Genomic DNA, 12722 nt, shown 5'->3' on the forward strand with positions numbered 1-12722 from the left:
TATGTCAAATCAAAACAGAATTTGACAGATCCTCTGACAAAATCCTATGGAGAAAACTAATTTTAGAAACATCGAGGAGAATGAGACTTAAGCCACTTGCAAACAAACAAGTGATGGAAACACAACCTTTGTGATTGGAGATCCCATGAATAATGTTCATATGAGTAAAACAAGTCACTTGTTAGTTCTTCTAACACTGGAATTGATTTAATATCAAATTTGTTCATTTATGTGGTGTGTGAAAGTGCTACATATTGCATTATTGAGAAGGTAAAATTTGTGGTTAAAATTCTGAGATATAAGAGTTTTAACGACTAACAAAGTTTTTAATGACTTTCATATCCCTTATCGTTGATGTATTATTTACAGCATACACTTGATAAAATCACTTATATGAGTGTCAAGTGGAGTCACTTGCATGAGATCTCAACAAGATCTAAAGAGCACTCATGAATATCGAGCATGTACATGGCTTAGTAAGTCCTTACCGACAGTGATCACTCACGTCTCAAGAAATCAACCTTGTTTGTATTTTCAACCTTTATTTACTATATTTTATTCTATTAATCCTATTATTCACAAAGGTGTATCGGCCCCTCATTGTGGTTTGGGTACATCCTTTTTATTGTTTATTATTGATCATTAATTTTGATTACCCTAGGAAATTATTAATTGATATCAAAAGAAATCATCCACCGATATCAAGGAAATCATTGATTGATATATATCACTACATAAATCATATCGGTTTATAAAGGGTAACGCGATAATTCTCCATTAATACATAATATCACTGAAGATATTTGCAATTATGTTGACTCTGCAATTCTCATTGTTATTCCCCTTGATGCGAGATACACATGCTCATCCTTGCATCATCTTACGTGTGATCAAGGTGATTAGCTCAGACATCAATTCAAACGATTCACATCCCCCAACCCTGAGTCGAGGAGTACGAAAAAGCTTATTAAGTATCACCTAGATATCGCGAACAATAAACTCAGCCACAAACTCAAACACTTCACAACCCTAGAATCGAGTAGTGCAGAAAGACTTATTAGGAATCACCTAGACACTGCGGACAATAGACTCAGTCACAGAACAGCTCAATACATATAAAGCAAATCGATTAAAAACTCAAGATAACATAAAATAAGATGAAAGGAAACCCTTTTGCCGTCAACTATTGCTAATGTATCTTGAATTATCTATTCACTAATAATTACAATATCACCTGCATAGAATGAAATGGATATAGCCATAAAAGCATTCATATAATATGACATTGTTGAGGCCAACTGTGAGGACGAACATTTCATTTTCCAATAACCCAAAACGGTCAATTTAAATTCAAATTCTTGACTCCAAACTGCCTACTATATCACATCAAATCAACTGGACTCAATCCTCTACGAAAGAATAACCAGTCCAGTATTTCATTAATCAGTGGTAAACAGAAGTGACGCTGAGAAGAGCTCCATGATATTTTATACAAAAAAGATATTTTCCACGCTTGAATGCATGAGCCATATTTCATTCTAAGACTATATCCAGAAAGTGAAACATATTCGGGAGCAAATGTCCACAGAACCTGCTCTAAGTAAATTAGTTAGTACTTGCTTGATGTTGATCAATCAAAACACCTGCAGTAGAAACAGAAAAATATATATTAACATAAGAACGTAACCAATTAGAAATCATGTGGCAATTCATATTGGAAGACAGTGTAACTAATACATTCTAATTAAATCTTTATACAAAATTAATAAAGTTAATATAAAAAAGTAAGAGGAGATTTCATTTAAATGTAAAGTACATATCTTAAATGCAGTTTAAAAAACCATACAATTTGGTGAGGGAAAGCAGAGGATATCCTATTTATAGGTCAGGGCACCATAAGTTTCAACATGGAGGTTACAGAGCTGGGACATACAATATTTCATTTAACTTAAAGAGTATATTTGGACAAGCTTATCCAGAAAAACTTCTACGAGAAAAAAAATATGAAGAAAAAGATTGACTTGTTCATAAGTTAAAATTAACTTATGCAAGTTAAAATTAAAAATTTATATAAACTATATGAAACAGATTCTGCGAATTAGATAATACATAAGCAAATTTTAATTTATAGAAAAGTTAAGTTATTTGTTTTTTATACTTCTCTCTTCTAGAAGTCCTAATCTACCCTAAGTGAGCAATGCAAGTATCATTTGGTTCTTCCAATACAACTTGTAAGTTAATGGATTATATCTGGTAAACTAGTTTCCCATACAAGCTTATAGCTAGCCTAAACTACTTCAACTAGCTTATAATTTACATAAACCTGCAGCTATTTTTTCCTTACACTTATATCTTTACTAGTTTAATATACTTACTTTTTACCCTGGGTCTCTTAATTGTTCACATGTAACTATTTTTTAGTTATTATTTTAATTATTACATATTCTCTTTTTACTAATTCTTGGGTTATTTTTTCATATAATACTTATTTTAACTATTACACCATTAGATTAACTCCAAAGAAAATATTCTGTCTAAAAACCAACAACAAAAACTTTATCCTACTAATTAAGATATGCTAAATGAATAACATGACGCCATTGGGCTAATCTAAAATGATAATAACCTGTTCTTGTCTATAAAACAAAATAGAATACATGAAAAAGTCATCACATAACATGTCATGTTACTTTCCATTTACCAGCACTTCAATAATTAATTTTACCAAACATTTTTAATGAGTTTTCTTGTAAGTTTTTAGCTGGTAACTTACAAACCTTAACCATCACATTAGTTAGTTTTGCCGAATTTGTTTCCTTTCAAAATTTCAAACAAACAGTTAAGAAACAGATGTCATAAAAAAATTTTCATTAAATTTTTCAAATGCAATATCACTCATCTTTCTGCTGAATCCATATTTCCTAACAGATCTAAGGGAAAACACTATGAACGAACCTTCTGGACTTTCTGAATTAGTATACACAGATCTAAGTTTCAATAGATAACTGCTTTCCGCAAAATCATGCAATGATTTATATCCTCGTCCCCCACCATCATCTTCAGATTCGGCAACATCCTTAATTGGCGTTCTTCTACATTTATCAGCTTCCTAGTTAAACATCAACAAATTGAAACATGAATAACAATAATTGCTGAAGATATGATGTAATAACGTTAAATAGGAAAATATGATATGGTTTGATCACATAAAGTAGGGAAATATCTTAGAAAATGTTTTCTAACATTACTTATTCATTTTGTTCCTTACTATTGTATCTCATCATTATAAATAACAGTACTCACACGAGTACAAGATACACAATGATAAGCAATCTTTTCAATATGGTATCATCCGAGACCATTTTAGTCACTAATCCATTGTTAAGCAATGACTTTTTTCCTAGAGGCAATGTCCCTGACTCTGCCACTTTGACTTTCTCTCTCGGGTAAACAATACCCGCTGCTGCGACATTTTTGCTTTCCAGAAGCCAACATGCCCTGCCCTTTAAGCATACTTTGTTCTCTGGCAGCCACCATGTGCTCTGAGCACTTCTACTCTTTGGAAACCATCTCACCCTCGGACCATTTTTGGTCTTCTGCAGTCACCACATCCTCCGAGCAACTTTTGCTCTCCAACAACCGCCACCTCCTCTGAATATTTTTGCTATTTAACAGCCACCATGCTCTCCCTCTAAGCATTTTTTGCTCTTGAACAGCTGTTGCATCCTCTGACCTCTAATGCAATCCTATGATGGAAGTTGACCTTTCTCTAGCAACCATTACGCTGCTCGACAAATGGCCAACTGCTGCCATGTGCCACCAGCTCCCCTTAGCATGTGATCTTCACACACCTGCCCCAAATTGATGCATGAAGCTTGACTTTGCCAGCTCCAGCAACCAACTGGCTTATGTGTTTAATAAGTCTCTCAACTAGTCTCATGTTGATGATATTTGTAACAAGTTTGTCTCATATGAAACACATGTTACAACTTGAGAGGGAATGTTAAAGATATGATTTGGTTACATCAAATAAGGAAATATCATAGAAAATGCTTCTCATTATTAGTTATTGAATTTGTTCCTCATTACTATATATATTCACCATTATAAATCAGAGTACACTCACATGTGTACAAGATACACAATGACAAGCAATCCTTTCAATAATAATAAAATCTAAACAAAAGCAACTGAGTAGAAAATTTTCAGTGACATAAATGAAGGACAACATAAACAAACAAGGCATTCAGAAAGACCTATCATCTAATGTTAAGGTATTGAACTTAAATAAAATGGCGTGCCAAGTACAACTTATAGAGATTCACCTGTAAAAAGCCTAGCATTTGCTCTTCAATTGTACCACGCATTGCTAGTGTTTCCACGTGAATAGGACGAGAAGCACCCATACGGTGAGCACGACTAATTACTTGCTCCTCCATACTGACAAGATATTGATCAAGTCAGATGATAATTAAATTGGATAAACATTCCAATTTGAGTCAAAGTAGAAGGATCCAGCAGATTGATAAACCAAAAGATTCAATGTCAATCACTTTATGCAACACCATGGTTACAGTTTGCATGTTGAATGCAAAAACAGAACAATTCAGTATTGACAAATTCTGTAAATTGGCCACACCCTAAACCACAATTTTAAATGACAATTTATCGCAAAAAAAACTCACAATTTTACCATGCTCATGACTTTAGAAGAAAATAACATTATGCAAAATTTAAAATCTCTTAATATCAATTCATTTTATATTCTTGTTCACAAATTATAATAGTCTGATGTATTAACCTTCTGTCCCAAATTGGCTCCATTAGAAATACATGCGTAACAAAACTCAAGTCAAGACCCAATGCAGCACTTCCATCCATCAGGAGCGCCATACAACTTGAATCATGTTGGAACACAGCTAAAGACTTCTTCTGAAAAAGGAAAAGGTAATTAACCAAAGGTCAGAAACCAAAAGTAAATTAAAATTTTCAGAAAAAACAATCGAGAATTCCAACATTATACCTTGTTGCTGGAATGCATTGGGCTATACATTCCAGTATATTTGATACCAGCAATAGTCAACTGCCAACCAGAAACAAATCCGATTTAATAGTTAGATCATTTGCAGAAGCATCCACAAATACCAAAAAAGTAAAATAGATACACTTCACAAAAGATCACACACAAAAATGCACCTGCTGTTCAATGACATGTATATGCTCAAGAAATTGAGAAAATATCAGAACTTTCTCGAGGTTGAAATTGGTCTTTGTGCTGCTCTTCGAACATTTCTGAAATGCTGATTTATCATCTCTATGCAGAGAGAAACTATTCTCAATGGGCATCTCATCATTGCTACTGAAGCTGGTCTCTTCATTGGTTCCTTGCAAAGCTTTCAACTTCTGGACAAGATAGGAGACTTTAGTACTAGATGTAGATTGCCAATCCGGATCCCAATTATCCTGGATTCAACAATCATCATTGCATATTAGCTTTGTAAAATCGGAGTATGGAAGGAAAAATGTGAATTGCCAACTGAGCTCTTCATAAACCATGCCTGCTTATATGAAGGTTGTAGCTCAATAAGATCTTTGGGTACTGGCCACTTCGGATTAGGATTTTCAGGTCGGGGAAGTCTACTTTGCATCTCATATAATTTACTGCAGCCAGGATAAGTACACTTTGTGTGGTCTATAGAAACACAATCAAGGCACAACAGATGCCAACATGGTGTAATGACCGGAAGGCGGCACCATTCCTTGCACCTTCACAATTTATTTAGAAAGTAAAAGTTTAATAAGCAGCAACAGGCAGACAAAGAAAAAGACTACAAGAAAGAACAAAACCTAGGTACTACCTGACACAATGACCACCATACAAGAGATTACATCTTATGGAGGAATACTCTCCAGAAGTAGGATCCAGACCACTTTGTACTAATATATCCATTGTTTCTTGAATATCTTCTCCAGCATGTGTAACTTTAATATGTCCAGCAACACAGCATGAAAGCCTGACATTTTTTATAGTTGCCCTGCGAAACTTCCACTGTTTTGGATTCAGTAGACTCTCAACATGTGAGGGATCATTCCAATCAGCCATCAATATATTACGCCGTACTGTGATTACCAATTCATTGTAACTTCTAGCATGCTCCTCATTAAAATCCAGATAAACAATTTTCTTGATGCATGGTGGAATGCTTTGTAAATCTGCCTTTCTAGCACTAATCATGCATTTGTGAAGTAGATGTAACAGACGAGACCTTCCTTCCTCCATTTCTGCTTCAAATGGCCTAAGCACACCAGCTTCCCATGACTTTTGATTCAGTCCATAAGACTCTTCATGAAGGAACCTTAGCAATGGTTGCAGATGAGGAAGTTGGCTGTTAGGAGTGTTCGGTGTAGGAGTTCCTGTTAGTATCCATCGATTAGAAGCTATCAATGAAATAGCCATTTGCAACTTGTTTGTTAAGTTCAGGCTAGACCCAAGAGTGTGCCCCTCATCTAAAATTACTCTAAACCAATGCACTTGCATCAAAACACTCTTCTTACGAGGGCCCCACTCTGCACTCAAACGACTAAAAGTGGTTAAGACAACATCGTAATCCCATGCAAGACAATGCAAAGATGGCTTCCGGTGATCAGTCCAAACATAAATCCGCAATTGACCAGGCCTCACATGCTTTTCTATTTGTGTTTTCCAATGATCAACCAAGTTTGCAGGAACAACTACGAGGGTAGCTCTTGACAAGTATAACCTAACAAAATCTATAGGCTCACGGAGTGCCATGCCAAGGGCAGTCACATCAAAAGTCAAATTGTTGAGATGTTGAGGATAGAACCACTTGCACACACCTTTATCTACTCTCTTTAAGAGGCCAAATGCTTGAAATACTTTGTGGAACGCATTAAAATGTCTACTAGATGCAGTACACGTGTTTAAAAAGGGACCTCTTATTCCATTTGTTTCCATTCCTGCAAGCTTGTCTGTTGAAATTTTAGCCAACCACGTTAGGGCTCTCCTTGTCTGAGAATTTATCAATGAGTGGTGCTCCTTGAGCACACTAATGAAAAAAGAAACATTTTGTCTCTCACCGCCATGAGTTCCTTTTAAGTGAAACCCTGGCAAGTGTGTTATCTTTGAGGTATTATGAAAATGTTGTTCAGGGACACTACAACTTTCATAAAGAGGGTCAGTGTTCATACTACAAAACCACGCTGCACTAGAACTAGCCATACTATTGTCTGCAAGCTTTCGCCACTTGTGACAAGCATCACACTGAATCCATGTATCACTGTACTCAAAAAGATCACCTTCAGGCTTCCCAGGCAGCTTCTTTTGAGATACATGAGGTGTAACATCTGATGCATGCTTTGCTTCAATTAATCCTTCACCAATTTCTCTTTCCTTGGAAATCATAGCTTCATCTTCATATGTGAAGCATAGATTTTTCTTTATCCGGCTCAAACTCCTAGTGTACTGATTTGAATGCATAGATTCCTTAAAGCATGCCTTTACAGGTGATTTCTTCACTTCCATGGAACATGAACCCTGAAGTTTAGTGATTTGCTGATTAGGATTTGACCTTCTGGCTCTTTTGGAGGAATAATCATGGTCATCACTAGTTCTACTGATATCTTGGCTCACATCCCTTTTACCCAATGTAGAACAACCAGTTATGTTATTACCACTGATCTCATAATAACCACATTTCTGATTACCATTATGTTTACACCAGACAACTTGTGCCCCATCCGGTGGATCTGCCAATGTACCTCGTGTCTTCATAATAAGAGAGAGAGTTGTTACAGTCTTACCCAATCCAGGCTCATCACAAAACATTCCTCCCCGAAAATCCCTGATGGTGGGAGCTTCCCCTGTGACAATTTCACCAGAAACAGTATTTACGTGGAAACTAAGGCCATCTTCAGTTGAGAGAACTGCATATAAAGGGTGTGGCAAAAGCTCAGCATTTCGCTCACGATGCAACATCCACTCAACTGCTGCCCGCTGATGAGGAAACAGATTTAACTTTGTACAAGGCATTACTGAAGCAGCCAATGATCTTAGATGATGACATGTTTCAGAAACCCTAGTGAGGTCCATTGGGTCTAGGGAAGATAAAATTTTAGTTAAAATATCATCAGATATTTCCCAGATGCCTGATCTGGATGAGTGATCCATAGGAATTATTTTCGAGCTATTAAACATCCGCTGTTTTCCAACGCCAGGTAGTGTCTTGAAAAGTTCATGAAGTTCAAATAGCCTTTTTCTTGAAGAACTGCTAACATGGGAATGGAGCTTGCAACAAAGTACATGACAATCAGAAAGGTTCCAAATACTCTCATTTGCTCCATGAGTCTTTCTACAATAATCTGGATATGAAAGCATTGAACTTCGCTCATCCCAATCACAGCTGCATAAGCGTTTAACTGTTAGCAAACTAAGAATGTCAAAGACATATGTAAAGTATATTACACAAGGAAAACAAAGGCAATAGATAGTCAACTTCAATTATTATTACAAAATTCTAAGAGTATAACTGGTGAGTTTAATAGAGATGGTATTAACTTCTATCAAAGTTATCAAACTCAAGAGTTACGTAAACTCATGAGAGTTACTTCATATGGAAAAAAAAAACTAATATCCATAAATCACATACTAATTCAATAGCTAAATACCATAATTAAGCAAAATAGTTAAAAAATAATTCCACAATAGTAAAATAACTACATTCAGTAGTGCATGATGAGTCCAAAGTCCACCAAATAAATATGTTCATACAATTACAAAGGTAATTGAAAAGTCGTAGCAATTAAATAACTAGAAAGAGACAAATGTTAAGTTTCTATGTCCAATCCTCTAATGACATCATCACAATCAAGGTTGTCAAACTTGATAATCTACGTAAACTCGTGAAAGTTCTGTAGACTCAACTCGTAAACTCATAAAGTTTACTTCATATAAAAAAAAGAAAAAAAAAACAGAGCACTCTAAATAAAATAACAGAGCACTCCAAATAAAAAAAAAACTACACCAAGTTTCCCCCAATTTAATCCACCCCAATGAAGACAAGTTAGAGTCACATAAGCCATGGCAAATCTAGTCACACCCGGTCTTATGAAGTCTCTTCCTTTTCTGAACTCTTTCAATGTGCTAATTAACATTGTTATACCATAAATGGAAGTGGTGATCCTTCTTCCATTTTTGTCCAATACAAATGCTCCCTTTTTTGCATCAACAAGTCCCGGCTGGATTAAAATTCACAGCATTATCATTAACCACTTGCACTACATTTTCCTCTCTAACAAATTCCACAACATCATCCAACATCTTAAATACTTCATCTGTTGTTTTTTAAATGTCTAAGGTATCCAATGAATAAAAAAACACAGTCCCCTTAGGACTATTCACCAAAAAGTTACAAAATAGAATGCCTTTTTTTCTCTATTCACCCACTAGACATAATTGTGCAACATGTTGTCTTCCCTTGTCCTTAAGTTCTAGAAGTATTAAATCAATTTTTTCCTCTGCTTGTTTCAAAAGATTCCCTAACATTATGATGAGATGGAGGTCTATAGCCAACTCCATATTCACCCATCATCTAACATTTTTTTGCAAAAGCTTGATTTTAATTACATTGAATGGAATGAAACTTGTGTAAAAAAAATTCAGCAACTAGAGCATCAACTTCTTCTTTGTAGCCTCTTTTGATCATTTCATTTATAGTTGTGTGAACTCTCGCCTACTACTACTAACTCTTTCTTTTCCTTTAAAATCTACCATACCTTATCTCTCTTCAACCCCCTCACTTTATTCCTAGTCTTCATCAATTATATTCAACTTTCTTTTCTTCAATAAAGCTTCCTTAGCCTCTGCATCAATTTTTTTAGTCAAGATTTTTATTTCTCTGAAAAAGAAGCACAGTGTTCAAAATTTTCTCTTGTTTCAGTAAGATGATGCTTGAATCAAAATATTCCCCACTCACAATCTTTGAGCAACAATTATATTTCACTTTTCTACCATTACTATTAATATCTATCTCATGCTTTCATCCAATATACAATCTATTTCCTAGAGTGTTCTTTCTTTTAATTTAATAGATGAGGAGGCACTCAGAATGCCTCTGTTGAGTTTGATCCACTCTCATACATACTATAAAATACTAACAATTGGAAAGTGTTGAAAAAAATTAAAAATATGAATTTCAGTTTATACTTTCAATTATAAATTAAAAAACATATACAATACTTGTTACCTAATTTTAGTTTTCAATCATATAACAAAAAACATATTATATAATTAAACTAATGCTACCTTAAATTGCTTCCCAATTTCAATTTTCAATTATAAATTTAAAAAATTATATAATACTACTACCCTAAACAGAAGAGAATAAAAAATAATGTGTGGTCACGAACAGTGCATTCAGGGAATAGAAGGGCTTTCCGAGAAAACAGAGCATTCTCACTATGACAATAATGTTGATGTAGTAATGGAAATATGATGAGGAGGAGTTAAGAGGAATGGATGATAGAAGCATTTTCTTTGCCACTATTCGCTGGCTCTTGATTGAGGCAACACATGCCATCCAACTTCTGTTAAATTTCTCTCTTGGTTTATGTGAGTTTCCACGTTTGATTCTTTTCTATTTATATTTATTTGTCATGCTCACTCTCACATAATAGCTTCAACCTATAAGTGGACTTCAACCCTAATTCAACATCAAAAAATCAATTTGTACAGTGAGGTTTGCATTCACTTATATATTATATTTGATTATATCTCTAATCAATGTGAGATCTCTAACACATAGCAGTCATATGCAACCACATCATCTGCCATATTTGTTCACCACCATAGGTTGTTATCCACCAATAGTGGATTCATATGACAATCCGGTCATGAAGTTCATTTATGATAAAATGGACCGAGTTAAGGAGAATATATTATTGAATGTCTTTTTAGTTCCCATATATGCTTATACAGATATCATTTGTAATCTCGTTTATTCCTACAGATATCAATTTTTTATCCCTTTAATGGGAACTAATAGGGATTAAAAAATTATGTACAAGGACTAAATCTGACGTTTTCAAGTACGGGGACTAAAAGGGAAAGTTTTGGAACCAAATATGTAATTAATCCTAACTACAATGTAACAAACCATTACGTATGCGAATTCACCAAAATTATTAATGTAGATCTCTCTAAGCTAGCAAATTGCGAAGTTATCAGTACGTAAATTTGCTCAAACCATAAAAACCACGCCACATCATAATTGCACATTTTAATCCCAACATACTCTAACAAATGCCAACCAACAACAATACAAAACATGAAATGACTACAATATTATAAACCATTACTTATGCTTAGTAAACCAAAATTGTTCATGTTTCTTTCTAACACAGCTTACTAACAACCAAATTGCACCTAACAAGTAACAATTTCTGGAACACAATACAACGGAATTCCAAAGCGAGAACATGCGAACCTCAAATGACGAAAAACGGCGGCGGCAACCGCCCCCGACCGCGGGAACTGCCAGCCACTCCACACGTTAATAGGAAGGTACACGTCAATCAGCAGCACAACCCTAGGCGCCTCGACGCACACCACGCGTGCGTCGATTCTCATGCACTTGCGGGTGACCATAGCATGGAGCTGGTGAACCACGCTCATGCTCCCGTTCACCATCCCGACGCTGTGCGTCCTCTTGGTTTTCGATCCTCCGCCGCCGCATTGCGACGAATTCAGCACCGGAAACAAATCGACACCGGTTTGGGAGCGGAAACCGACCTCGCCATCGTCGTTGAAGACTTCGCAGCGGTCGGCGAAGGCTGGATCAGAGTCGCGGTGACTGACTGTGAGAACCGCACAGAGGAAACCGCAGAGCTTGTGGTCCGCGAAGGAGGAGTCGCTGGACATTGTGGAAGGAACCGGAGAGTGTAAATTAGGGCATGGAATGCAGTGATTCACGATTTGCTACAAATACCAGAACTTCAAAAAAAAGGGAAGAGAAGAAGAAAAATTTTGAGGATAGAAAGAACAAGAACAGAGAAGAGGGTGGAATCGTCCACGGATAAAACTCACGGTTTTTGAAACGTGGGAAATAAGTAAAGATTACTGTGGGTAAAAAGGACAAAACGACGTTGTTTCAGTGGGTTTTGCTGTTACACGGTGCGAAATGGTAGTTAGTTATAAATGCAAGTATAATCATCAGCATTAATTAATTTTCTTAAAAGTCAACAGAGAATACCAAAGAAATAATAAAAATTGAAGCATTTTTAAAACTAAAAGAATGAGTCCCTGTTTTAATTGGGGTGAAGTGAAAAGGAGAGAAACCCTAAACTCTGAACACATTAAGGTTGTTTGGAAAAAAAAACAAATAAAGGAAAATTGATTTAAAAGTTTACAGTGAATTTTGATTCATGTGATAAAATTAAATTTAATTATATATAAATGTATTAGAAAATCATTTATAAAAGAATTAAAAATAAAGTTAAATTAAAATTAAAATATAAAAATATTATAACATTTTAAAAAATAAAAGAATTATATTTCAGAGTAAAAATATTTTAAAATCAATTATCAAAAGTTAAATTAATTAATTTTTTTATTTACTATTCTAATTTTTTTCTTTTAGTTATTTATTTATTAGAATATAAAATATATATTAACAAAACACTGAACTTATTTTATTTAATTTCGCTAA

General features: G+C 34.9%; 1 protein-coding gene across 1 annotated transcript; it reads right to left on the reverse strand.

Moving 5' to 3' along the window:
- Positions 1–1153: 1153 nt before the first annotated feature.
- LOC137834799 (F-box protein At3g54460) lies at positions 1154–12184 on the reverse strand. The gene is made up of 9 exons (XM_068642988.1): positions 11502–12184; positions 5859–8420; positions 5559–5766; positions 5197–5463; positions 5024–5083; positions 4802–4932; positions 4326–4440; positions 2956–3109; positions 1154–1643 (listed from the first exon to the last, which is right to left on the reverse strand). Exons 1-9 carry the CDS (start codon positions 11933–11935, stop codon positions 1606–1608), a joined length of 3969 nt encoding a protein of 1322 aa, XP_068499089.1. The 5' UTR covers positions 11936–12184; the 3' UTR covers positions 1154–1605.
- Positions 12185–12722: the final 538 nt, after the last annotated feature.

Source organism: Phaseolus vulgaris, chromosome 5 (genome assembly GCF_000499845.2).
Source record: "Phaseolus vulgaris cultivar G19833 chromosome 5, P. vulgaris v2.0, whole genome shotgun sequence".
Lineage (NCBI taxonomy): Eukaryota > Viridiplantae > Streptophyta > Magnoliopsida > Fabales > Fabaceae > Phaseolus > Phaseolus vulgaris.